The following is a 24478-nucleotide window of genomic DNA, read 5'->3' on the forward strand; positions in this document are numbered from 1 at the left end:
GTGCCTATGTTAGACAATAATGTTATTATCAGTATTATTTTTTTAAGTCAGAAATACTCCAGTCAGGACAAAACTGTTCTCAGCAACAAGTAAGAACACGAGCCATGTCACCCGCATCCACCCTAACCGCCCACACAGGAGTCACCAGAAGTGCAACTGCACTGTACAGAAAATCAACAACACAGACAATAAGATTTCATCATAGATCTGTGTTGGCACATTGATCATTTCAAACTATGCAGACCTACAGCCAGTATGTATGAACTGTGAAACTGGCATCAGGCTGCAGGACTGGTTCGGAGGCCACGCCCACATCTCCACACCTGGTTCTTTAAATGACTTTGACATTTTAATTTAGGAAATGCACTTTGTTAAGTCTGATTGAAGACCTGGGTGAAGTGCTGTAACTTCTAGTAGCAGCACAGGAAGGCAAGGAATGCAGCAAAAGAAGTGAAGGAAGCTGCAAAGCCGCTGTCAACTATCAAAGGGAACATGTTGCTGCTTGCAGTGCCAACCGTTAAAATAGGACAACAGTCATTTCGCACAGCTCCAACACATACGTTTTCTGCCTGAGGCCAATATAAATGAGAAAACGAGTAGAAAAAATACACTTGGTAAATATTTGGGGCAATGTCAAGGAATGACAATGATGAAATTAATAACACAGTCTGGACAGGCCATATGACAATTAGCCTAGATAGGTTGACTCATGTATTAACCTCTTGTTATTCCCCTTCCTTCTCTGTTCCCATACTGCCATTTATTCATTCCACTAGCTCTTTCATTCACAACATTAATAAGAGTTTTCGTCTTACCTGAAGCGTACAGCGTTGCACAGGGGTGTGTCACCATAACGATCTTTTGCGTAAACTGTGGCGCCAACTGTCAGCAAGTATTGCACCACTTTGACGTTTCCCTCGCAGGCGGCGATGTGCAGAGGGGTCCGTCCATCATAGTCGCAGAGACACAAATTACTGCCCTGAGGCACGTGATTAAAACGGGAGATTTAGTTCACTTAGTATTTTCAATGTATTTCGCAGCAATCAAATAACGGTGGAATAATTCAAAAGGGAAACCCTGCCCAAAAATGTGAACGTGTGCTGCACATTGTGTCATGACTTGCCATTTCTTTTAAGGCTTCCAAGGCCTCGATGTCACCAATCTTTGTCGCTGCACAAGCCAATGAGGGTGTCAGAGCATCACGGATGGCCTCCAGCTCCTGCGGACAACCAAAACTTGGAAATGAACAAACTTCCTTATGTATCTTATGGGAAAACAAAGTGTTTTTTTTTTTAAATATACTCAAATCTATTGCCAAATGATGTACATATAAAATGTCATGTCATTATGCAAGCCGCTTATCCTCAATAGACTTGCAGGAAAGCTGGAGCCTATCCCAGCTGGCTTTGGGCGAAAGGCAGACTACATACACCCTGAACTGGTCGCCAGTCTGTTGCAAGGCAGATATCGACACCATCCCCGAGCGGGAATCGATCCCACGCTGCCCGCACCAAAGGGAGGCGTGTGTACCACTACACTATCAGTGATTACACATGTAGAACGGGTTATTAATAAATTGCATATTGCCTCAAATATGCATTATTCGTATTGGTTAGCTAATCCACACACAACCAACACTCTCAATGATTCAAAACGTAAATTCAATAAAATCGCAACTCAGCTTTATATGTAGAGCACTTAAAAAAAAACAACCACAGCTGTAACAAAGTGTTGAAAATCATACACAATAAATATAATGCAAGTATATACACATTTAATAATAATGCTGATGATTACTCTGTGCTTTCGAGTACCTCAATGTAGAACTTTGACTGGTGTTCTGCACACAAACAATCAATAATCCCAATGTAGTCTAAATCTGTAACTCTACAAAGCATTGTTTGGCATCAGTGCTGCACTCCTTCAAATTATGTTATTTCGCCTACTATGGACAGATAGGGAAATTGAAACTTAAGCATTGTGTGTGAGGCATCTCTCACCTCTTTACAGCTAATGCTCAAAGACTTCGCAACGACCTGAATGAATCGACTGTCACTCAGACTAAACTTGGCGCCAGCCAAGTCGGCAGTCATCTCACCTCGCAGGTTCTGAGCCATCATCTATAAGTACGCACAGACATACGAGCAGAGTTGTTAGGTCTTTATGTGAGCATGGTGAGAGACGCTTCCTGTTAGACAGCAACCTTTTTCTTGGCATCCAGATCAAGATGCGTCTTCGCCAACACGTATGAAAGCTTTGACAGGGAGGCCTCTGGCGTCATGTCACCACCAGATATCAGCCCGGCATCTATCAATACCTAAATTGTGTTTCACTTTCAATTATTTTCCAAAAAATGAAAAGAATGAATTCATAAGTAATCGGGATCAACCTTGCCGGTGGCGTAGGAGGTAGACACCGTCCCCCTCAGACACTGTGTGCAGTTGATGATGATGACACCAGAGTCGGTGGCCTTCTTCCACTCCTCCAACAGGTCAGGGCGGTTATCTGGGCCGTTTCCACTGCCATAGGTCTCCAGAACCACTCCCTCCATGGGTGGCTGCAGGAAGGCCTTCACCTTAACATAAAAATGAATGCATTTAAAAAAAACACTCAAAATGCGTGGCAGAGCTGTAGAAAGCATCTTATTTTTTATAACGCTCTAATGCCCAAGCCCGGCCATACTCCTAAAAACCCATCTGCTGGAGACTATTCTTGTCACCGGGAGACTGCGTGCCACATCATAACCCACCGCATATACTACAACGGCAGATGATAGCTGTGTCCACAAGGAGAGCAATTAATCTGAAGGTGTTAGCAAGCGTAAAGTCACTTGGCAAATTCAATCCAGTTAGCAGAAAATATGAGATGAGGTCAGAAGGACTGTTTGCTTTTTGATGCCATAAGCACTTTGATAAGAAATGCTCAACACAGATTAGCAATGACGCTCTCATTAGTGCCGACACGGCGACGCACAAAAGTCTGTTGCCCTATCAAAACGACGCCTCATAAAAACAGTTAAAGGCTGTAAGAACGCGTTGATGGTCGGACTGGGCTGTGGGAGCAGATTGAGACAGTAAAGTCACCCTCCTGGAGGCATCCGAAATGCGACCTGCATCTAAACGCTTCACTATCAATGCCAAGCCTCTGTATTTACTTGGTGATTGGTCATGGCCCATAACACGAGCCTCTCTATCTCTGGGATGAGCTCTGATGAGAATTACAAGAGTGGGAAAATAAGAGGAGGGATAATTGCACAATTAAATTAAAGTTAACATTATTTTATTGCAGTTAGAGCAAACAAGAGTGCCTGGGCAGTTTGTCAAATTTGACTATCTTTTTGATAATTGTAAGGAAAATCGTAACAATGCCAACATTGTGAGTCTATGACTGCTATTCAATTAATAAACTGTTCATTAAAGGTCAAGTGTCATGAAATATATATGGCTTTTTGTAACTCCCGCTATGAAAATCCTCTCGAGGGATTTGTTTTCGACAAGAAGCAGGAAGTGACGTTGGAGGCAGTACCGCGCTCAAGCGGACTCATTTGTTTTTATTAGTTTTACCTGCGGGAAGATAGCTCGTTGTTCCTTCGTGTTAGCCAAAATGCCGGCTTGTTGCATTGGTGGATATTGCTCGAGCACTCGGGAGGATGATTTTATTGACCCTTCATAAGTTTCCAAGAGACCCAGTTCATTATGAAAAATGGAATGCACGGGTGCAAAGGACGAGAGCTTCGTGGCATCCAAATGACAGGTAGGTGTCTATACAGCTACTGAAAAAAATGGGGTCTGTTGTTAGAAGTAATCCGCATATCATCTAAACATGGCTGGAAACATTAGGGTAATATTGCCCCAGACACTTCACTCAATTGTGAGATGTTCTCTTTTTCGAAAAGAGCTTCCGTGTCTGAAGGGGCGTGTCGCATAGTAGGGGCCACAGCATGTTTTCAATGGTGAATGTCCGGGGTGACGTCACGGACAGTAGATACAGCCAATATGGCGACCACTTGGATGTCGAATTACACTTCCGCAACTTTGCGCATGGATGACGCGCGCGTATTTGTTTTTACGTATGGACATTGAAGTGAATAATGATATATGTATTTTTCATTTCGATATCTATTTTATAATGTTTATAGGGATGACACTTGACCTTAAAAAAGCTTAAGTAATGGGCCAATCAGAAGTTTCTTCTCAACGCAGGAATCTTGAAAATGTTCAAATATTAGAGGTACTTACAGTGGCTGCAGTTATTCCTGGGAAAAGCCTCAGCAGGCCGACATTTCGATTGAGCTCAGTTGAGACTTGAAACTTGACAGTGGTGTTTGCCCTCCACACCGTGTCCCAGTTAACTTCAGGACAGGATTATAAGACAGATCAATAAATATCATCCTGACAACATTTTGTTCATGCATGGTCTATTGTGCTGCTCACTTACTTGAAATATCAACCTCTGCAGTTGCAAGAGGAGCCAAATTAGGGGATGTGAATGCATTAAAACTCCCAGCATCCACTTTGGTCACTCGATTTCCTCTATAGAGCTTGTTGTAGAAATACAAGCACACCTACGGATGGAAAGGCTTTATATTTATTTAAAATTTGATGGCCGTAGTATGCAAGCAAACATGATTTCACAAACGGTTGTTTCATATGGAGGGAATAATCCACATCTATCCATCCATTTTTCAGAAAACTTATCCTCACAAGGGTCGCAGGAGGGCTGGAGCCTATCCCAGCTATCTTTGGGTGAGAGGCAGGGTACACCCTCAACTGGTTGCCAGCCAATAGCCGTGGAATAATACACACACACACAAAATAATATTGTTTTGTCAGTGTTATCGGTTGCGGACATAGACTGGAGTTTGTTGCACTTGAACCATGCACTTTAAGATAACAACTTCAGTGTTTATCCTGTTCCTGATGATTGTTCTTGATGATTGTGAAACAACACGGTGGATAAAAGAAGTCTCATCTGACAAGGACAGCTCAAACCAACTGCATTCTCAACATCGATTACTCGTGATAAATTGGGTTATGGGGTAATTTAGTTATCTGGTTTATGCTTTACTATTTTTCAAGTGTATAATAAAGCTCTCCTAAATTGCATTGACCACCAACGTCTCACCTCAGGAATGACAAACTGGCCGGCGATCAACAGTGCCCCCAGCAGGTTGTCCCTGCCGTCATTCCTCATCTCATAGATGGGCACCTGAGGTCAAACACTGAGTGAGGCTGCTATGTCTTTTCAAATATTTAAATGTTCATTTTGGTTTTGACGTTTTTTACCTGTGAGCCGGTGAGCACAACGGGCTTGCCCAAATGTTCACACATGAAGGAAAGTGCAGAGGCCGTATAGGCCATGGTGTCTGTGCCGTGAAGGATCACGAAGCCATCATAGCTTTCATAGTTTTTCTGTAAAACAAAAGACATCAGATGTAAACTAAAGTATTAACAATTACTAATAGTTCAAAATAAATAAAGTGACTGAATTGCCTCATTTTAGAAACCACTAAATAAGTGATAATTCTGTGTTTTCGAGTACCTCTATGTCCTTTCCGATTCTTCCCCAGTCATCAGTGGTCATATTGGCAGAGTCCAGCAAAGGGCTGTACTCTATAATAGTGTAGATTATCCTCTTCTTGTTTTTACTCAAACTGAAACAGAAAGAAACTAATTTCTGACTTGATAGCGATCTTAAATCAACAGACTTCCAGACAAATACTTAAAGTTAGTCACCAAAAGTGCAGAAGTTCACTCCAAACCATATAAAACATGGATAAACAAAAAGTTTACTGCCTTCACTGTGAAAATGATTTTTTGTGTCACACATGCTAAATGAAGCACCTGTTACAATTTTTTTGTTCAAACAATGAGGCTTTGTGAAGCGGGAGAAACTATTTAGCAGAGACCAAGGACCAGGGAACAAAAACTAAAATGAAGGAGTGTAAAGAGGAGTATCACATTGTGAGGGAACAGCATAAAAATAAATAAGAATAATAATAAAATCATCGTATTTATGTACTTTTTTTTTTTTAAATCATTTGGCTGAAGTGTATAGGTAGCAGTTGGGTAAACCCCAAAAATGACCTGAACAAAGAAAGCATTTCCAAAACTAAACACGTTAATTCCCTTCCGCGGAGGCAAGAGTTCCCAGGCACTTGCGCTAGTACAACCAACAAGGCTCCCATTTGACTCGCATATGAGTAAATCTCAGTTAGTGCAAACAGTGGATGAACTCAAATATGAGCACATATAAGTCATTCATGCTGAACCGCGAGCGTCAAACCTACCTGAAATGCAATGAACGCACGCCTGTATATTCATGTTGACATACTTTATAATAGATAATGTTAGTTGGTGTAAGTCTGAAAGCATGCAGATGGGTATACGCCAATGAATGTAAAGGAATCTTATTTTTACACATGAACAACTCCAGGCATATTAAATGTGTGATTTCCTTGGGTTTGATGTTTTTTTGTATTGGAGTGCAAGGTATTACGGGGTAATGCAGTCTAACTGGGCTTTACTGAACAACAGTCTGAGGTTTAAGGATTAACTCTTAAAATAGAATGAGTCAGTGATACTGACACGAGACCGTTGAAGTAAACTGAAGTTATGGGCCCTGTGTGTTGCTGCATCTACTGCAACAGGTGAAAATCTTGGGAATTTTCCATTTGGCTTTCACAAAACTACAGTATAAAATGTATGGAATAAGTCTTTCGAAATAGAGTGACATCGTCAGACCAGGAATACACAGTTGATAACAACTCATGTATTAAAGGATGCTGTTTGTTTTCCTGCTGTTGAGGCCTGTGATGAATCATGTGAAATCCCGCCCAATGAGGTTTCATGATACTATAGTGTAAAGTACAAGGATTATTCAATTCAAATAGAGCGATGTGGTGTAACTGATAGTCAACTTACTGGACATTGAAGTAATAACCCTATATAACGACAGCATGCATACATAGGCATTAGTATTTAGGAACGTGATAGTGTTGGACCATTAACTCTTGGTAGGTGGTCCAGTCAATCCATTTTCCTTTTGCCATTTTTTGCCACGCACATCTTGTTAAGCAAGCATGTCATGTTTGGACATTCGACACAGAGTGTAGCCACCCAACCACTGGCAAAAGCAGTGCAGGCGAACACAAGGCTACCAAAATGTAGAGCACCTGTGGAACAGTTGGTCAGAATGAGTGGTCGGCATCCTGTCAGGGCAAGAAAAGTCATGAATCCCTTCACGTGCACATCTATGAGGTCCAGGCAGAGTGTCAACATAAACACATTACAGTACATAGCAATGTTTGTTGACATCCCCAGAACATCTGTACAAATGTTGAGAAAAACTGTCAAAGGTCATGAAAGTCTACACAACATCTTATATTTTCATATTCACAGCCTCCTGTAGTCCCTGTATTTGACATGAGGTCAAACTGTTCCAAAACAAACTGAACATGATATCCAGGGCAAAATATATTACAACACCACATTAATCTAGGTCATGACAATAATAGTTTTGCCAAAGAGGATACATTACAAAACACTACGCACTGTGAACATGTTCACCTTAAAAAACATTATTATTTGAATATCAGTTTATCTGCATTGGGAGCAAAGTACAGCTGGTTGGTTTGCTGCAGCCTATCCCAGCTGACTTATGAAGATAGATAGGCTGGGTACGCTCTGGACTGGTTGCAATTTGGTTGCAATGGTTGCAATCAATTGCAGGACAACCATTCACACATACGGAGAAAATTAAAGAGTCTTCGTATTGAACCAGGGATAACTATGAGGGCTCTATTAACACAACATATTTATTTAATGTGCTCTGCTGACGTTGGTGTTTGTTAAGTAGCTAATACATTTTATGCACATGGTGTTATGATGGTGGTGATGATGATTAATTTGTCAGAAAGCGATCTAAAGTAATGCTTTTTTTCATTGTTGTTGATTTTCTTACCATCTTTATATTTGTATTTTGCTTATTATATTTAACTGATACACTATAGCATTTTTCAGATTTTGGTTGTTCAACAGTATTGTGTGTGTTTTTTTAATGGCTTTGGGGTTGGTGACTGAAGTGACTCATCTGAATTGAATTACCTGAGTAAGTGACTCAGAGGAACCTGAGTCCACCAAATTATTCATGTTTCCACAACTAGAACAAAGTGCGTCAAAAGGGGACAAAAGGTCAAGGAGATTCACAAAAACAACAAAGGCAGTTGTCACTAACTCGTTTACATTTCAAACAATACTATCATGTGTTCCATGGTTGCTTCACAATGAAAACTGCATTTTTGCTCTTCCTCTGAAGAATTGTGGGTGCACTTACGGCAGGACGAGGGTGCTCTCGGCTCCATAGTAGTCATACAAGCAGGTCTGCTGTGCGTACACCTCATCGTGGAGGATGGGCAGCTTGCGCAAACTCTCCACAAATGCATTTTCTTTGGGTGCAAGAACTGTGGAGAAGTACAAACAAAAATACTGAATGTTATTTCACAATACAGTAGAAATAAGGGCCCAAGAACAATTCTGTTACTACTGGCATCACTCCTATATATAAGTGTCATACCGCACTCTAGTGGTTTACATGAAATGACAACCACAAGACTTAAAACGTGATCTTGAAATGAGTGACAGCTGAGAAGCACATGAGAGTAATAAGGGTTGAAAATGCCAGAAATAACGTGCTTGAAATTCTGCAGCCAAATTAGACAACAACACATGTAGAATTCAGAGGAACCTGGGCATGAAATATATTCTTTCAAGCTATGCATCCTGGATCAAATACTTAGTCACAGTAAACATGGTTAGAGAAACATTTTCCATCGAAGCAGCTCTCTCAAACTAAAACCATCGAAACACTTCAGAAGTAAAATTGCACATACATGTCATTATCCAAACCGCTTATCCTCAGAAGGGTTGCGGGAAAGTTGGAGCCTATCCCAGCTAGCTTCGGGCAGAAGATGGACTGCACCCTGAACTGGTTGCCAGTTAGTCGCAGGGTAGATATCTACACAATCACTGAGCGGGTATCGATCCCACGCTGCCCACACCAAAGGCAAGCGTGTGTACCACTACAGCATCAGTGACTCACATGCATTATCGGCCATAAATCAATAAAAGATGGTTTACAATCGTTCAGGCTGTCATCATTTGCAATTAAACTGGTAACAGTGAGAAGCTTGCTTTCTATTTTGTCAAATTAATATTTATAGGACGCCACCAAAAAAAAATTATGAACCCTCACATGATCAACTTGCCTCAAAAGCACGATTTGATTAAGCCAATATTTAAACAGCAAATTGTTGGGTGACCTAAGGAGAATACTTGTCTTTGCCCAAAGACTGCAGTATATTAGTTATTTTATTTATTATATTATTTGAAAAGACATGCACTAGAAACTGTATATCAAAAATTAGCTGCTCATTGGAACCTGGCTGTGCTGGTTGCTGGAGTTAGGGTACGTTGACATTGTTTTTTTTTTTTGGTTTTGTTTGTTTAAAAAAAAAGGCCATTTATTCAGCTAATACTACTTCCATCCACAAGTAGATGATACTTAAAACAATGTGATCAAAGTCAACCAATACTCAGTCATCACTTCCTGTGTGAGGGGAGGAAAATAATGATTGACGACAAATGTGAATTAAATTAATCTGTAAATCAAGCAGGCCCCAGTTTTCAGGGCACCTCGGTCGGGGCTAGTGGACCACCCTGGATCCCTCCGTGTGGGAGGTGTCCCATCCACCGAGACGCTCTCAATTGGACTCCTCGGCCCAACCCTGCCTCTTGATTTTGGGTGGGGTGGGGTCCTCGGCCCCTGCGGTGAAGGTGCAAAATTACAGCGCACTTCTGATGATTCTTGAGCATGTGAAACACTGTCATTTTAGTTGCATGTGTCCCCAGACACACACCCCTGGGACTTATTCACTGGGTGTGGGGCCACTCACTCAAATAACTCACATAACAAGCAACAGAACTATGTACGTTTCTTGCGTATCCCCTCTGAAACACTCTGCTTCACTTTCCTCATCTTGTTCACAGCTAGTGCTTCTCTTTTCCTCTATTCTTTATTTAGCTTTTCACTATCCTTCAAATACTTTGTTGTATTTGACTGAACATAATAATTAATTCTCTCTGGAATTCTCCAAAAAACGAAATATCCGTCAGAATACAAAGAAGTCACAGTGACAGCTTAAAAAGAACATCGTGACACAGTAAAACTGTTGCAGCCGAAAATGGTTACTTTCTTTCTCCTTGACCTAATGGAATGTTGAGTGACAAAATCTTTTTTTAAAATAATTTTTAAAAATACCACAAACCATATGCATTCATCCATTTTCTGAGCCGCTTATCCTCACGGGGGTGGTGGGAGTGCTGGAGCCAATCCCAGCTGTTATCGGGCATGTACACCCTCAACTGGTCGCGAGCTGATCGCATGGCACATCGGAAAAAAAACAACCATTCACAATCACACCTTTGGGCAATTTAGAGTCCTCAACTAATCTACCATGCATGTTTTGGGGATGTGGGAGAAAGCAGAGTGCCCAGCGAAAAGACCATGCAGGCAGGGGACAATGTGGACACTCCACACATGCAGGGGCGGGATTCGAACCACGGGTCCTCAAGAGTTGTGAGGCAGATGCTCAAACAGTCCTCCACTGTACCGTTCCATGAAAACTCTTCAGAGGTAAATTGCACATTACATGACCAGATATCAAAATGGGGATTATCATTGCTCAGGTTTACATCTGGATTTAAAATAGGTTCAGTAAATTCATTTGCAATAAAATTTAGAGGCTTGCTTTCTATTTTGTCAAGTTAATTTTTATGAGACAACTCCTAAAAAAATAATAATAATAATGATAATCATGACATGATCAACTTGAATCAAGAGCAATACATGACTAATGTGAATGGAAAGAGGAAATTTTCATGTGACCTTAGAAGAAAGTTTGTCTTTGCCTGAAGACTCCAGTGTATACTGTCAACATTGAGCTGTTCATTATTCACTGGTGGAGTTTTACATCGGCACTGTTTTGTCTTAAAAAGTTTTTTTTTTAAAAAGCCAATTCATTCATACACACTAGTACTTACTTCCACAAGTTGTTTGTACTTAAAATAATGGAATTCAAAATCAACCGACCCGTGACACTAGTGAGGATATGTGGAACGGATGATGAATGAATGAATGAAATCAACCAATATTCAGTCATCCCTTCCTGTATGAGTGGAAGAAATAAGTGGGAGATGGCAAACGTGAACTAATTCATCTCTGAGAGAGGAGCATCAAATCCCAAATGGTTTTAAGAGTTCTAAAGTTTTGAAACCTGTGACACTCCTTTATTTTATGGCTATTTAGCACTGCAAACTGCTCAGGCACTGGTTGTGTTTGTCCCTTCCTCAGAGTGTAACACAGCCATCCCTGTCCAAATACAGATGAAATCCAACTCCAGTGCAATGAAATTGTTGTCATAGACGATTATTATGCTGTTATTGTCCTTTATTGATTTGATCTGTTCTCTTTTCTTCCCGTCTACTCTGTCCCCGATCAAACCTCATTGTCTCCCAGCACATTTCTAATAGACATCCACCTCACGCCAGCTAGGAACAGATGGCGTATATGGAACCTTGAACCATTTTCGTTCCGTTACCACAGGTCTGATTGGACCATTCATACATGTGGTGAGCCAGCCTCGTGATCGCCAGGACATAACAACAAGCGGCAGCTACCAAACGTGCTAGCAGCTTGACCTTGCCTGCACACAAGCAAGCAGAGCGTCGGAATTAATAATCAGCTAGTGGAGCATAGCTACCGTTGTCCAGAAGCGTCATCCCGATGGTGCCTCCCGTGTTGATGACCAGGACGCGCGCTTCGGCCACGCTCGGCGAAGTGGCCAAATCGGCGAGGCCGTCCAACGAGCTGCAGCTCGTGAGCTGCCTCCTTCGGCACGGATGGACCTGGGCATTTCGAGGCGAGACCACTTCGTTGGACTCGATCCCGTCCAGTTTGTGGTGGGACAGAGCCCGCGCAAGTCGGGTCAAGGTGTTCGGCGGGGTATTCGCCATGACAAGGGAATCCGGCTGCTGCTTTGAGTGCCGAAACCTCCGGTGGTCTTGAGACGTCACAGGGGGACCCTAAATAACGACAGTCGAGTCCTGAAAAGAAACAATTATTTGAATACCGAGCCATGTAAAGGCTATGGTAGAACTTATATGAACGTACCTCCTGCTTATTGACCTGCACTGCTTCCTTTCAGCCAATGTGTTGCTTTGATGATCTGCGGAGTTTAGTTTGTGGGGGGATGTGTTCCGTATGACGTCCCGTATGGGGCGGGTCCTCCAGGCTGACTCGCTGGAGCGACGTGCCTTAAATGGCAAATCATTTTGATATCAACAGCTAGACAGGATGTAGATGTGTATAGATCAGTTTTGCCTAATCAAGACAAATGACTTCAGTTTTGCTCACTGCGTTTGTCACAGCTGATTTCTACAATTCATTTGCAGATTTGTGAATTACAGATATTTGCAATGGGGCTGGATATAAATAACTCTAGTTTGAGATCTCCAATTTGATTCTGACTATCGTCATAAGTGTAGTTGCAGACATCGATCCATTTTCTGACCCGCTTATCCTCACGAGGGTCGCAGGAGAGCTGGGGCCAATCACAGCTGTCATTGAGCAGGAGGCAGGGTTCACCCTGAACTGGTTGCCAGCCAATCGCAGGGCACAACAGACAAAATTCGCACTCACAATCACACCTCGGGGTAATTTGGAGTCTCCAATGAATGTAAGATTTTGGGATGTGGGAGGAAACCGGATGGAATCCATCCAGGATTTGAACCCCGGTCCTCAGAACTGTGACGCCAAAGATCTAACCAGATGCATCACCATACAGTTACAGATTTCTACAAATTAGACATGAATGGCTAAAGTGACATCATTTGTCCCAGACAAAATGGCGCTCCAGTTGAAATGCTAATTGTGGATTGGAAGAATGCATTTTTGGTTATTTCAAATGTTCTTTTGTGACATGGTAATACTGAATTACACATATCTGTAAACACGTCCATTCCAGCTGTTAAATGTTGAGAAGGCTTGCGATGAATATCACAATATCAGACTTATATGAGAGAATAAATGAGTCATAAGATGCACATTCACCATAAGATGCAAGGTACAAGAGACAAGATACTTTTATTTTGTCACTTCTCTATTATGCATAACACATAAGGAGAGTTGAAGTTATGATACTCAAGGGTCCCACCCTGCTACAAATAATAACGTCAAAATAAAAAGTAACCAGTTCAGGTTGTACCCATCTCCTGCCTGAAGATAGCTTGGGATAGGCTCCAGCACTCCCGCAACCCTCATGAGGATAAGCAGCTCGGATAATGAGTGGATAAAAAGCTAAGTAAAACTATGGTCCATAATATTAATTGAATGTGCAAATATCAAAGATCAAGTGATGTGCAACATCGACAAGGTCAGAGAACCAAGGCAAATAAGACATGTAAATTAGGTGACAGCATAACATTGAATCTTATTACAGCATAACATTGAATCTTATTATATCATACTCATAAAACTCAAAACCTCTTCAGAGTCACCTAATCAATCTATATTTTCATTGTCCACAGGGGCATTTCAACGGAATGTGAAACTGAGTTTGTTTTTCTTCAAAATTACACTTCTATAATGTGCATTTTTTGCCTCAGAAACTTCTTACAAAGGTAAAATTAACTTGTTATGGTTTCGATAGGGTGCACTATTGATCTTATTGATTTCAAAATGTGCCAATACTATAAATGCATACCAAACATTTATTTTATTATTATGTTCAAAGGTGGCTTCTTCGAATGAAAAAAATATATAATCCAAAAAGCATTGAGAACTCTATTTGTTTACATTCAAAATTTCAGTAAGTGGAAAATCAATAAGCTCCAAAAAGTGATTATATAAAGTACAAAAAAAGTAAATGCCATTCCAAAAAAAAAAAGAAATATTGGATCTATCAAATTGAATATTTCTAAGACCTCAAATTCATCTTGAGACCCTAAGGCACACAGGAGAAAGAGATCAAAGGCTCAGATTCTTGGTTAAGATAAACTATTTTAGTTCAACCCATTGTCAATAAGATATCTGATTTAATTCAGAGCTATGTCTGTAGCTATCCCACATATTACACAAATATAAAAGAGAACATATACATATAAAAGACAACAAGCTGTTTAGCAACCTCTCAAAGAATCAAGAGTTTTCATATTTGTCAGTTTCGACTTGCATACATAGCACTAAGCCCTGCTAAGGTTTTTTTTTTCCATGTCATCTGTTATTTGGCAAGAGGGTTTATGGGATTGGAGTTATTTACGCAAACTCACTCCCATAATGATAAATTCTTTGAATTTCTACTGTGTCCCTGGGCTACTCATACATTAGTCATTAAATAAACCTCTCCAAATAGGAAAAGCTCGATCTTGTTTGCAGTCAAGTTGCACCCTGGAGGTAAGACTCAGTTCCTTTATTTAATTTGTCTGATGACCAATTTTATACACATGCTAATATGTCATCCAAACTATCACATGCAATGATGCTCATATTTTCTTTGAAAGATTACTTCACCATGTGTCATTGTCTAAATGTGCAATTTAACAGAATTAGTCCTATTTTGCAATACAAGTTCTTTTGTCTTTTTGTTCTTTGTCTTTTATGGGCCTAATAATTGTGGGCTTCTATTATCGGATTACTAAAAACAAAAGTGTATGATCACATAAGATGTTACAGGTTATATAGGTTTGCAAATAAGCATTGAGGAAGCAATAACTGTCAGACTACTTGGTGTCATATTGAGTGACAGTCTCTATAGGTTTATTTTGTGGTTGTAGACGTGTATTACCAATTCTTCTTAATTTTGTTTCGCTTTCTTTTAGGCACCTGATCTATGTTGGTGACAGTCCATTCCCCATCCATCCATCCATTCCTTCAAGGCACGTGGGAGTGGTGTTTAAGTCTTATGTGGTGGGAGAAAATAATCAATTCCAAAGTTGGAGAAATATTGAAAAAAAAAAGTATTTTTTTTCCTTCCGGTGTGAAACTGTCTAGTAATGGAGTTCATCACAATTATTTCCATTTCGGACAAATTTGGATAATTACACACGCTTCGGGTCAAATAGACCCAAGGTGGCAATTTATGTTTTTTGGTTTCTTAGAAACGAAGAAAACCGGAGCGCAGTCGCCTTGAATGTTCAAAACTCCTGTAGCTCCGTCTGTTCACCACAAGGGGGAAATATTATTCTTTTTGTTGAAGCGACCTCATTGTAATTAAACGAACCAAACGTTTACGTTTTTTTTCCATGTTTTGTTTTCCAGAATATTCTGAAGCATTAATCACACAGGAATCTTAGCGAAGAATAGCAACTTTTGTTGTCTCGGATCAATTATTTTTGTTTCCATTTTAACTGCTCGGACCAAGTTTTGGAAATACTATTCGGTTTAGGATTATTTCTCGTCTCTGGTGACTTTGATGTATAGATATCTTTCGGTGAAGAAGTTTGTTTATGAGTTCGTCGTTTTTGAATGCAGCCGCAGTGAAAGAGCTCAACTCCGCAAGTGAATGAAGTGAAGGGCAGGAAGTGGCCGTCAAGGCTGCTCCACACCTTTCCGGTGTATCAGCGCCGCGACCAGCTCGGCTTAGAGAAAAAAGCCCATTACTGGGAGAATTAATCGAAAGTGGAGTGTCCAACGAAGGTAAAATACTTGAATTCCATTTAGTAGTCCTACCTTGAGTCGGTCGATGCTAGTATTGTGCTCTGATGGCGTTTATTTTGTAACGGGATAAGGCTGGCTTGTTGCCGCTAACTGTTAGCTAGCTCTTCAGCTAGTTAGCTTGCTAGCCGTCATGAGCGGACATGGGCTAATTTGGGTTGCCTGACACTCCACTTTAATCTTCTCACAGGGGGGCGAGACGTGGAGTTTCCTGGTTGAGTGGATGTTTTGCTGAATCACCGAGGACCTTGGCAACTGGGAAGGTGAAGTTTAACTGGCGCAAAGCTTTGACTGGAATTACGTTAGCTGCAGAAAGCTGCTTTTCTACCCGGTAGTGGTGACCGAGAGCCGGGACGCAGCCGGTAAATGAGGAGAGGAACGTTACACGTCGCCTGAGGGACTTCACAACGGCGTTTGTGGTGCAGTATCTCCCATTTGCGGACCGCAACCTGTTGTGGAACCCCCCACCTTTGACTGATTCGGGCTTAAGAATGACGATCGCGCAACAGCTGCTGCCAAGTTTGTAGAGTAACGAAGCATGGTGTGAACAGGCCCAGCGCCCTCACTCTGCTACTTTGAATGTACACGTCCAAGCACCTCATAGCAAGTTCTTATAGTTGGCCCCAGCATGAGAGTGTTTTTCTAATATTGTCATTGGTAGTCATGCTTTCGTCCATAAGCCTGTAACTGAACTGAAGCTATTGTAGAATAAGCATATTGCTCCTGCCTGATTTTCTCATTACCATCAAGGTATATTTATGCACAAGAATTGAAAATGGGGAAAATGCTCTCTAAGATATTTGGGAACAAGGAGATGAGAATATTAATGCTTGGACTTGATGCCGCCGGAAAGACAACAATCCTCTACAAACTGAAACTGGGACAGTCGGTCACTACGATCCCCACTGTGGGTTTTAACGTGGAGACCGTCACATACAAAAATGTCAAGTTCAATGTGTGGGATGTCGGCGGCCAGGATAAGATTCGCCCCCTGTGGCGACACTACTATACAGGCACCCAAGGGCTCATTTTTGTGGTGGATTGCGCTGACAGGGATCGGATCGACGAGGCGCGGCAGGAACTGCACCGCATCATCAATGACAGGGAGATGAGGGATGCCATCATCTTGATATTCGCAAATAAGCAAGACCTTTCAGACGCCATGAAGCCACACGAAATTCAAGAGAAGCTCGGATTAACGCGCATCCGAGATAGGAATTGGTATGTTCAACCCTCGTGTGCAACCACAGGTGATGGACTCTATGAGGGCCTGACATGGCTAACCTCCAATTACAAATCTTAATGATTGAGTGCTGACTGTTTTAGGTCAAAACTATAATAAATTTGCAAAGAACCTCTCCAATGAGTATGGTTAAGTACAAAATGATTAGCCTCATTTATTTTTTAATACTGCATTTACCCCATGACTAATTTATCTGGAGATTGGATTGCTGGTTAAAAAAATGCTTGTCCCGTGTAGCAGACTTTTATCACATCATTTTAGGGCTTGCTTCTTGAATATTCAATTAATCGGTTCTATTGTGGATGCCACAAACAGTTCACCACCTTTGCCTGTTTTTCCTGTTTTATATCATTTTCTTACAATGATGAATTTCTCTGCATTCTTGAGCTGGATTCTTTTGCTTGTTTTCTGTTAAAGGAGATCTTAAATGTTTGGACTTTGACCCAGTACAATGGAGAATAGTACTTAGAAAGGTATTGAATGCTGCAAATGAGATATTCCCATCTGTCTTGACTTGAGAGGAAAAATATTCCCCATTTCCTCAGCCCTCTCACTCATCCCCCCCCTATATGGGCTATATAGTGAACCGATGTGTCATGTCTTGATTCCTAATTGTGCTGACTATTAAACAAATGGGCCTTCAGTAGCTCTTAACATGCTTGTCGCATTTTTTTTTTTTTTTAGTTTTGGGGAGGAAAACGAATGTTATTCAGCTCAAGAGTTCTCTCCAGCTGATATTGATTAGTCTCAGTATTGAGATATGACATGATAGCCTATATCTGTAGCATGAATTGCAGCAAGCCACCACCAGGGATCTGTCATACCTTCAAAAGTGTTGAAGATACCTTATGCTACAGCACCTGTTTTGATCAGGGTGGGTTGGGGATCCATGTCCAGATCTTGTCATTGTAATGTCTTATTAAAAAAAAAAAGTGATCTGAAGTCCAAGTCTCTGTAATTTTACTTTACACGAAGACTTTCATGTAAAGCATTATGGTGAAGACTAGACGGGGTGACTACACAGCCTGCAGTTCTACCAATGTCCTGGCCAGCGAGACTTCATAAAAACCACAAATTTAATGTTTTCTGCCTCTCAATGGGAAAATGTTCAAAACAGGATGTTAAGCTGTTGGTCTCGGGGAGCAACACCATAACTTCATGATTGTGTGAAAGTAGAGCGGGTGTCACTGTATGCTGCATTGTGTATGCCAATGTCTAAAGTTGGGAAAAAAGTTCGCTGAGGGAAAGTGACATTGGATTTTATTTTTTTAATGCTTGTGCCGTTTTGCACAAAAAAGTATTCCGTTAAACCAGTTGTATATATTTGATTTCTGTAAGGCCCATTTTGCTTAATTCATTCCATAGTCTGGCAACTGAGAGTACAGGGTCAAATGTATATTTACACACACCCAAGGAGTTAAAAAAAATGCTTCCACCATTTATATCTATCATCTATGGCACTCATTTGAAGAGAAAGCGTTTTGGAGAGTGGGCGTAAAAAAACTTCAAAGATTTTGTAGTTGCGCAAGTGCACACCTAATTGTGGATGTAGTTGTGTTCATAATTAACATTTACACACGTTCAGACATGTAATTTAGCACACACCTTCTGCCATTTAGACTGCCTCTGATTCATCCCAAATAAAGTCCAGAAGTTGTAGTACACTTTCCTTAACATTCTTAGAGTTATATCTTACAGCGATAAGCCATAGTTCACAGAGTGCTTCCGTAGTAGACATTGTTCACAAGTATCTGTCAGGAGAAAAATCAAAAGGCGAGCCACTCAATATAGTCTTGAGTACAGTCTTGACAGAATTGAGGCTGGAAAGCGCAAAACAATCACATTAGTTCGTAATCAAGTGGAGAAAATACAGTACAAATGGCATTACGAAGAACTGGAAAACCATTCAAAATCAAATAAAAAGATGAAAAGAAAACTCATCAGAGATGTTTCCAAGAAGCCTACGGTATTATTGAAGAAACCGCCTGAATTTTGCGCAAGTATTAGCTGTTCATTACATGTGACAACAATCTCTGGTCTTCTTTACATGTCAGGGGTGAGGTCTTAAAAAAAAAAAAAGGGCTAAAGTCCTCCAAAGATGTGGTGAAATTAGTGGCATATCCAGGAATTTTTGTGTAGGGTGGCCCAAAAAAAAATCAACAGCAAGGAACCTTATAACACCCCCTCCAAAAAAAAAAGCAAAAAAACCCCAAACAAACAATAGTCCAGAAGAGTCTACTAAAACATCTTAAATTTGAGGTTAGTTGCAAGCGCAGTAGATGGTGGTAGTGCTAACCTCCATTGATGTACAGTATTTGGTTCATTCTGAACACAATAAATCCCTGTTAAAAAAATGGGCGTGCGCACTTTTGCAAACTGCTTTTTTTCAGTTGAGTTATACAAGTTATAGGGCAAGTAGTGGAACAAGTTTAGATGTTTTCATTATTTGTCACAATTTAAAGGGGTCAAAATTCATCCATCATCATCGAGCAGCCAAAGGTTCCCACAGCACTAGAACAACTTCCATAATATCCATTCATAATATTACAAGTTCTGTAATGAATACTCTACAATTATGAACAGGTTTTTTTCACAAACCCTGTCAAAGAGATATTTGTTGACCAATATCCATGTAGAACAAGGATTAGCTCTCAGTAAGAAGCAGTACAGTTCTACAACCGCAGAAAATGTTCAATTTCAACCCCTGAGAGTGTAATTCCAAAGTGAACATGATTAGCGCTGTAAAAACAGAATATTTGATATAGCTTATTGAAATGAAACTCGTAGTAATTGCATCAGTGGTCATGTTGTGGCTGGGTGGTGTACATTGCTACTGTTCATATCCAAGTATGCAGTTCATGAAAAACTGGATGAATTAATATTATGTCCATCTCAGTATTCTCATGAGTGTTCTGTTAAATCAGCACACTTAATCAATCCAAGTGTTTCTTTGTGATCTTTTGCATGAATACTGCTGCACTACTTGCCACTCTCATTTCGTTATGACAGAGGAGCAAATACAGCACCTCAACAACTGATGAATTATTGTCATTGCTATGTTAATGTGGTTATGAAAATATCTCAAGGTCCGATCTGAAGGTACTCTGCTATTCAGGTTCCTCTGAGGGGTATTGACTGACTCTCAAAGTGCGGTAACTTGTAAAACTGACAACACCAGACAATAATCAATAGCCTTTAATGGTTTGGGGAAAGAAAACTATGTAAATAATGCTGACATGGAGTCAAATTGGCAAACTGTTTAGGAATGAAGGGGGAGGCCTGACAGTGATCCGCATTCTCCCGCAGTGTCGAAAGAAGTTGAGCATTCATTGGGGGTTTCATTTCCCTCATTACTGCTGATCTCATTAAATTCATGCCACTTCTGCTGTTGCTGAATAATCACTTCCTCCTTGTTATTATCAAGTCCTTCATGAATGCACCATACACAGATACACTTTTAGTGTGAAGTTACATGGCATAATGACATTTAGTACTTTATTTCTCATTTGGATGGTGGAACAAAAGTGCTAGGAATCACATTTGTGTCCTTCCACTCCCACCCTCCATCTCCCTAGGGAGAATATTTGCAATTTTGACTATCAGCGGCACGGCGGGCGACTGGTTAGAGTGTCTGCCTCACAATTCTGTGGGCCGGGGTTCAAATCTGGGCCTCGCCTCAGTTGGATTTGCATGTTTTCCCCTTGGATGTGTGGGTTTTCACTTAACACTGTTTTTCTCCCACATCCCAAAAGCGTGCGTTCATCGAAGACTCTAAAACATAGGTGTCCAACTCAAGGCCCGGGGGGGCAGATCTGGCCCGACACATAATTTTATGTGGCCCATGAAGGCAAATCATGTGTGCTAACGTCCGTGATTCTTGCTAAAATCTGTACCAAAATTTCAAATTTCATGTATAAATATGATGAGGTGATTAAAGATTTTTATGGTTTCACGGTCATAACAGCCCTCTGAGGGAAACTGAAACTACGATATGGTCCGTAACGAAAATGAGTTTGACACCCCTGCTCTAAAAGATGTAAATTGGTGTGGGAACTGTTGTTTGTTTATATGTGCCCCACGATTGGATGGCAACCAGTTTAGGGTGTACAGTGCCGATAACCCAAAGATAGCTGGGATAGACTCCAGCGCTCCAATGAGCCTTGTGAGGATAAGCAGCTCAGAAAATAGTTGGAAGGGTGGACTGTCAGGCACTGTCTAAGATATGGTTTCCCAACCTTTATTGAGCCAAGACGTGTAGATTTACATTAGATTAACATTGGAAAAAACCCACAGGACCGCCCCTTTAAAATGTTACAAAAAATACTCTGGCTTCCTTGCACATTCCTAAAATATGTCAGCTGAATTGAAGACTCTACATTGTCCCTCGGCATCCCCACACACTAAGCTAATTTCTCACTCTTATGGGTCTTATCCAACACTGTGCATGTCCGTGTGTATGGATTATGAGGATGATCGCAGCAATGCAACACTCTCAGTTTGGTGTTGCTTGCACTTCACATGCATGTGCATGTTCTAGATTTTCACAAACAACCATGTTCAGCATTTAGAATCACAGAGTACCTTATCAGAGTTCTACTTTGAGGCCTAAAATGTTTACATTTTCAATCTCCAAGACATCCTAGTCAACAATCAAAACAAGATGTTTATTTAGCAAAAAAAGGTTTTCAGTTAAAAGCTGTGTTTTAGAAAATGCTCCTACAACCTGTTTTCAAATGTGAGCTTGTTCAGGCTCCAAGACAAATCAAACCGTAACCCATGTTTTTATTTAATCCGTTTTTGATTGAAGAGTGTGTTATATAAACAGCCCCTCCTGCTTCACAGTGAATCTCGGTGAGAGTCTAGCATAGGCCTACATTAGCTCCTGATGGCAATTTAGTTGGCTGTAATGTCCACTTTGATGTGCACCATTTCATTCCAATGTATGATCCTTGCTGCTTTGTCAGCAACACCACCAGGCGCCCCCCGGGCCAAGGATAAAAACTGTAAGCAACATTTTTACGACTTTGTAGAGATAAGTCCTCCTGGCATTTCGAATGCTTTCCACTTCCAAGGAGAAAAGGTTTCGTTTCATGTCATCGTGAAATTGAATCTCAATCTTTTCAACAGTGAACTAGGCATGACCGATTTTCACACAACGTTCTGAATGAGATCTTCTTTGTTAATTGATACTTTATCCAGCGAATTTAACTGCTCCAGTGTTTCCAATTTCCTATCCGGTTTTGTTTTGGGTTGACCAGAAGGCATGTTTATTGTTCAGTTGCTATGACGATGGTGTGACGGGACATCTGCTCGTGTGCTGCCTTCAGTTCTACCGAAATGCAAGACCAGACCACAAGCTTCCAGTGGGTTCCTCAAAGCTAAAAGGAAAGAGGAAGAGCTACGGAGAGTTCCACACCCTCCTTGTCCCTGCAAATTTCTGCAGTTATCGAACAAATACATTTAACAAAACTCCTTTTAGTATTATTACTGTACATGGAATTTGGGTGAATTGTGGAGTAAAAAGGTTAAACATCAATCGCATAGCTGAACTGTATATTGGGAATAATACAGTGCTCTCTGTTACTGTCCAGTCTTATTTTCTTCCAGTGTTCTTCCAACTACAGCATTTTGAAGTACGTAAATAAGTACAGTATATGCATTTATTTCTGGGTTAATGTATAACTGTAGGACTTATAATGGGCAAGCACAGAGGCAAAGCATATTATTACAGTGGTCTGTTTTGCTCCAAAATGTGAGCAGGGAACACCCACCCTCCTACAGTTGACGCAGGCGCCGCTTATCCTCAAGGACAGTAAGAGCGCCTCTTTGGCTTAGTTAACAAATTTAGCAGCTCTGGAAGCAGCTGAAAGTTGTTTCAGGTGTTATTTTGTGGTTCATTGTTCAATATTACACTTAAAAGAGACATATACATCTTTTTTTTCCCAGTTGCTGAACGTGCAAGTTGAGCAAATTGTTTTTTTACTTTTTAACCAGTGTGAAAGGGTAGACTTTGGGCACTGGCCCAAAACACATTCCTTTCATATTTATAATGAAAGTTTACTCGCTATCTTATATTACAGGTTCACCAGAAAATAAAATAATGATAGCTTGTCGGATGCCTGTTTGACACAACCAATTTGGCTTGTAATGATAGATGGAAGTGCTTATACAAGCATTAATTATATGATTTAAGACCGTAATTATACAGTTGTTCCAGCTCTATAATCATAGTCTTTTCTTTAAAAAGCAGTCACATTCCATTCTTGAGCATCACAGATTCTATTCATGTGAAAACCTTACATTTGCCTATATAGTTTTAACTGCTTGGTTCCTGAACATTGTTTACTCAGCTGTAACACGCACACACACGCACACATTCAAGGACGTTACAGCAGAGGATTACGTGTCTTTGAAAGAGAAGCCATTCCTCAATACAGTCAATTGAGTGAGCTCAAAGAGCATCTAACCCTAAAAAGAAGGGAATCTTCCGTTTGTTCAGTGCATTTGACCGAGAGGTTAAGCACACACAGGACAAAGTACAAATGGAATCTGCTTGGAGTGTTTCTTTTTGGCTTTATATAACCTCCTATACCCGCGTCATAACTTAGATTTAAATTTAAAAGTAGCTTTGGCTGGATCCACCCAATCACTCAATGGAATGAAAAAAATAAAAGATTTTCCTAAAGGTGGCCAACACTAATATGCTATGTATGTTTGATAAGTCGGAATGTAATTGGAGAGGCACTTGCTCGCTGGGAGTCACATGTTTCTATACAGAAAAATTAATTGAGAACTTTTGCTCACATTACTGCCATGAATATGATTTAATCATTCCAATATACTTAATAAAAGTACACATTATCATAATAAAGTGGCACGGTGGATCAACTGGTAAAGCGTTGGATTCGATTCCGGCCCCGCCTGTGTTGAGTTTGCATGTTCTCCCTGTGCCTGCGTGGGTTTTCTCCGGGCACTCCGGTTTCCTCCCACATCCCCAAAACATGCAACATTAATTGGACACTCTAAATTGCCCTTAGGTGTGATTGTGAGTGTGGTTGTTTGTCTCGATGTGCTCTGCGATTGGCTGGCAACCACTTCAGGGTGTATCCTGCCTCATGCCGATTAACAGCTGGGATAGGCTCCAGCACTCCCCACGACCCTTGTGAGGATAAGCGGCAAAGAAAATGGATGGATGGATTATCATAATGATGTCTTTCCGATTCATGTATAGCCATTAAAGAGACCTAGAGCCACTTAACCAAGGGGCAGTTTCATGATTTGTCCAGGACAGGAAAATAACTGGGGCTGCCCTATATTTTGATCATTGTGTGGTTAAAAAAAAATACAATATACAAATATGTTGAAATCTATGGTGATGAAATAAGTTTGCCAGTGAGCAAGTCACTGTACAGTGTTTTATCCTTTTCTGGTTTCTTCACTGTGATTAGTGCTCATCCTAAATGACCG

At 40.7% G+C, this 24478-nt stretch overlaps 2 protein-coding genes across 7 annotated transcripts in view; one reads left to right on the forward strand and one right to left on the reverse strand.

Annotated features, from left to right (window-relative positions):
• The window catches only part of aspg (asparaginase homolog (S. cerevisiae)), a 29796-nt gene that overhangs the window by 3432 nt on the left and 1886 nt on the right, over positions 1-24478 (reverse strand). For 4 of the 6 annotated variants that reach the window (XR_009798397.1, XM_061843533.1, XM_061843532.1 and 1 more), the window contains exons 1-15: positions 15784-15952; positions 12229-12371; positions 11819-12161; positions 8335-8461; positions 5542-5653; positions 5286-5411; positions 5125-5208; positions 4438-4564; positions 4239-4351; positions 2390-2575; positions 2204-2317; positions 2001-2120; positions 1124-1219; positions 816-979; positions 1-4 (exon numbers count right to left, since the gene is read on the reverse strand). The exon at positions 1-4 is cut by the window's left edge and continues 83 nt beyond it. Coding sequence is in view for 5 of the 6 variants with exons in the window: in XM_061843533.1 (XP_061699517.1) it covers positions 1-4; positions 816-979; positions 1124-1219; positions 2001-2120; positions 2204-2317; positions 2390-2575; positions 4239-4351; positions 4438-4564; positions 5125-5208; positions 5286-5411; positions 5542-5653; positions 8335-8461; positions 11819-12071 (1626 nt within the window). In the remaining variant the exon portion in view is untranslated. Of the gene's footprint in view, positions 5-815; positions 980-1123; positions 1220-2000; positions 2121-2203; positions 2318-2389; positions 2576-4238; positions 4352-4437; positions 4565-5124; positions 5209-5285; positions 5412-5541; positions 5654-8334; positions 8462-11818; positions 12162-12228; positions 12372-15783; positions 15953-24478 lie in introns of those variants that run through there. The other 2 variants (XM_061843531.1, XM_061843530.1) reach the window with 2 other exon arrangements.
• arf6b (ADP-ribosylation factor 6b) lies at positions 15411-17667 on the forward strand. Its single transcript, XM_061843534.1, has 3 exons — positions 15411-15750; positions 15959-16031; positions 16104-17667. Exon 3 carries the CDS (start codon positions 16544-16546, stop codon positions 17069-17071), a length of 528 nt encoding a protein of 175 aa, XP_061699518.1. The 5' UTR covers positions 15411-15750; positions 15959-16031; positions 16104-16543; the 3' UTR covers positions 17072-17667.

Source organism: Syngnathoides biaculeatus, chromosome 15 (genome assembly GCF_019802595.1).
Source record: "Syngnathoides biaculeatus isolate LvHL_M chromosome 15, ASM1980259v1, whole genome shotgun sequence".
Taxonomy (NCBI): Eukaryota; Metazoa; Chordata; class Actinopteri; order Syngnathiformes; family Syngnathidae; genus Syngnathoides; species Syngnathoides biaculeatus.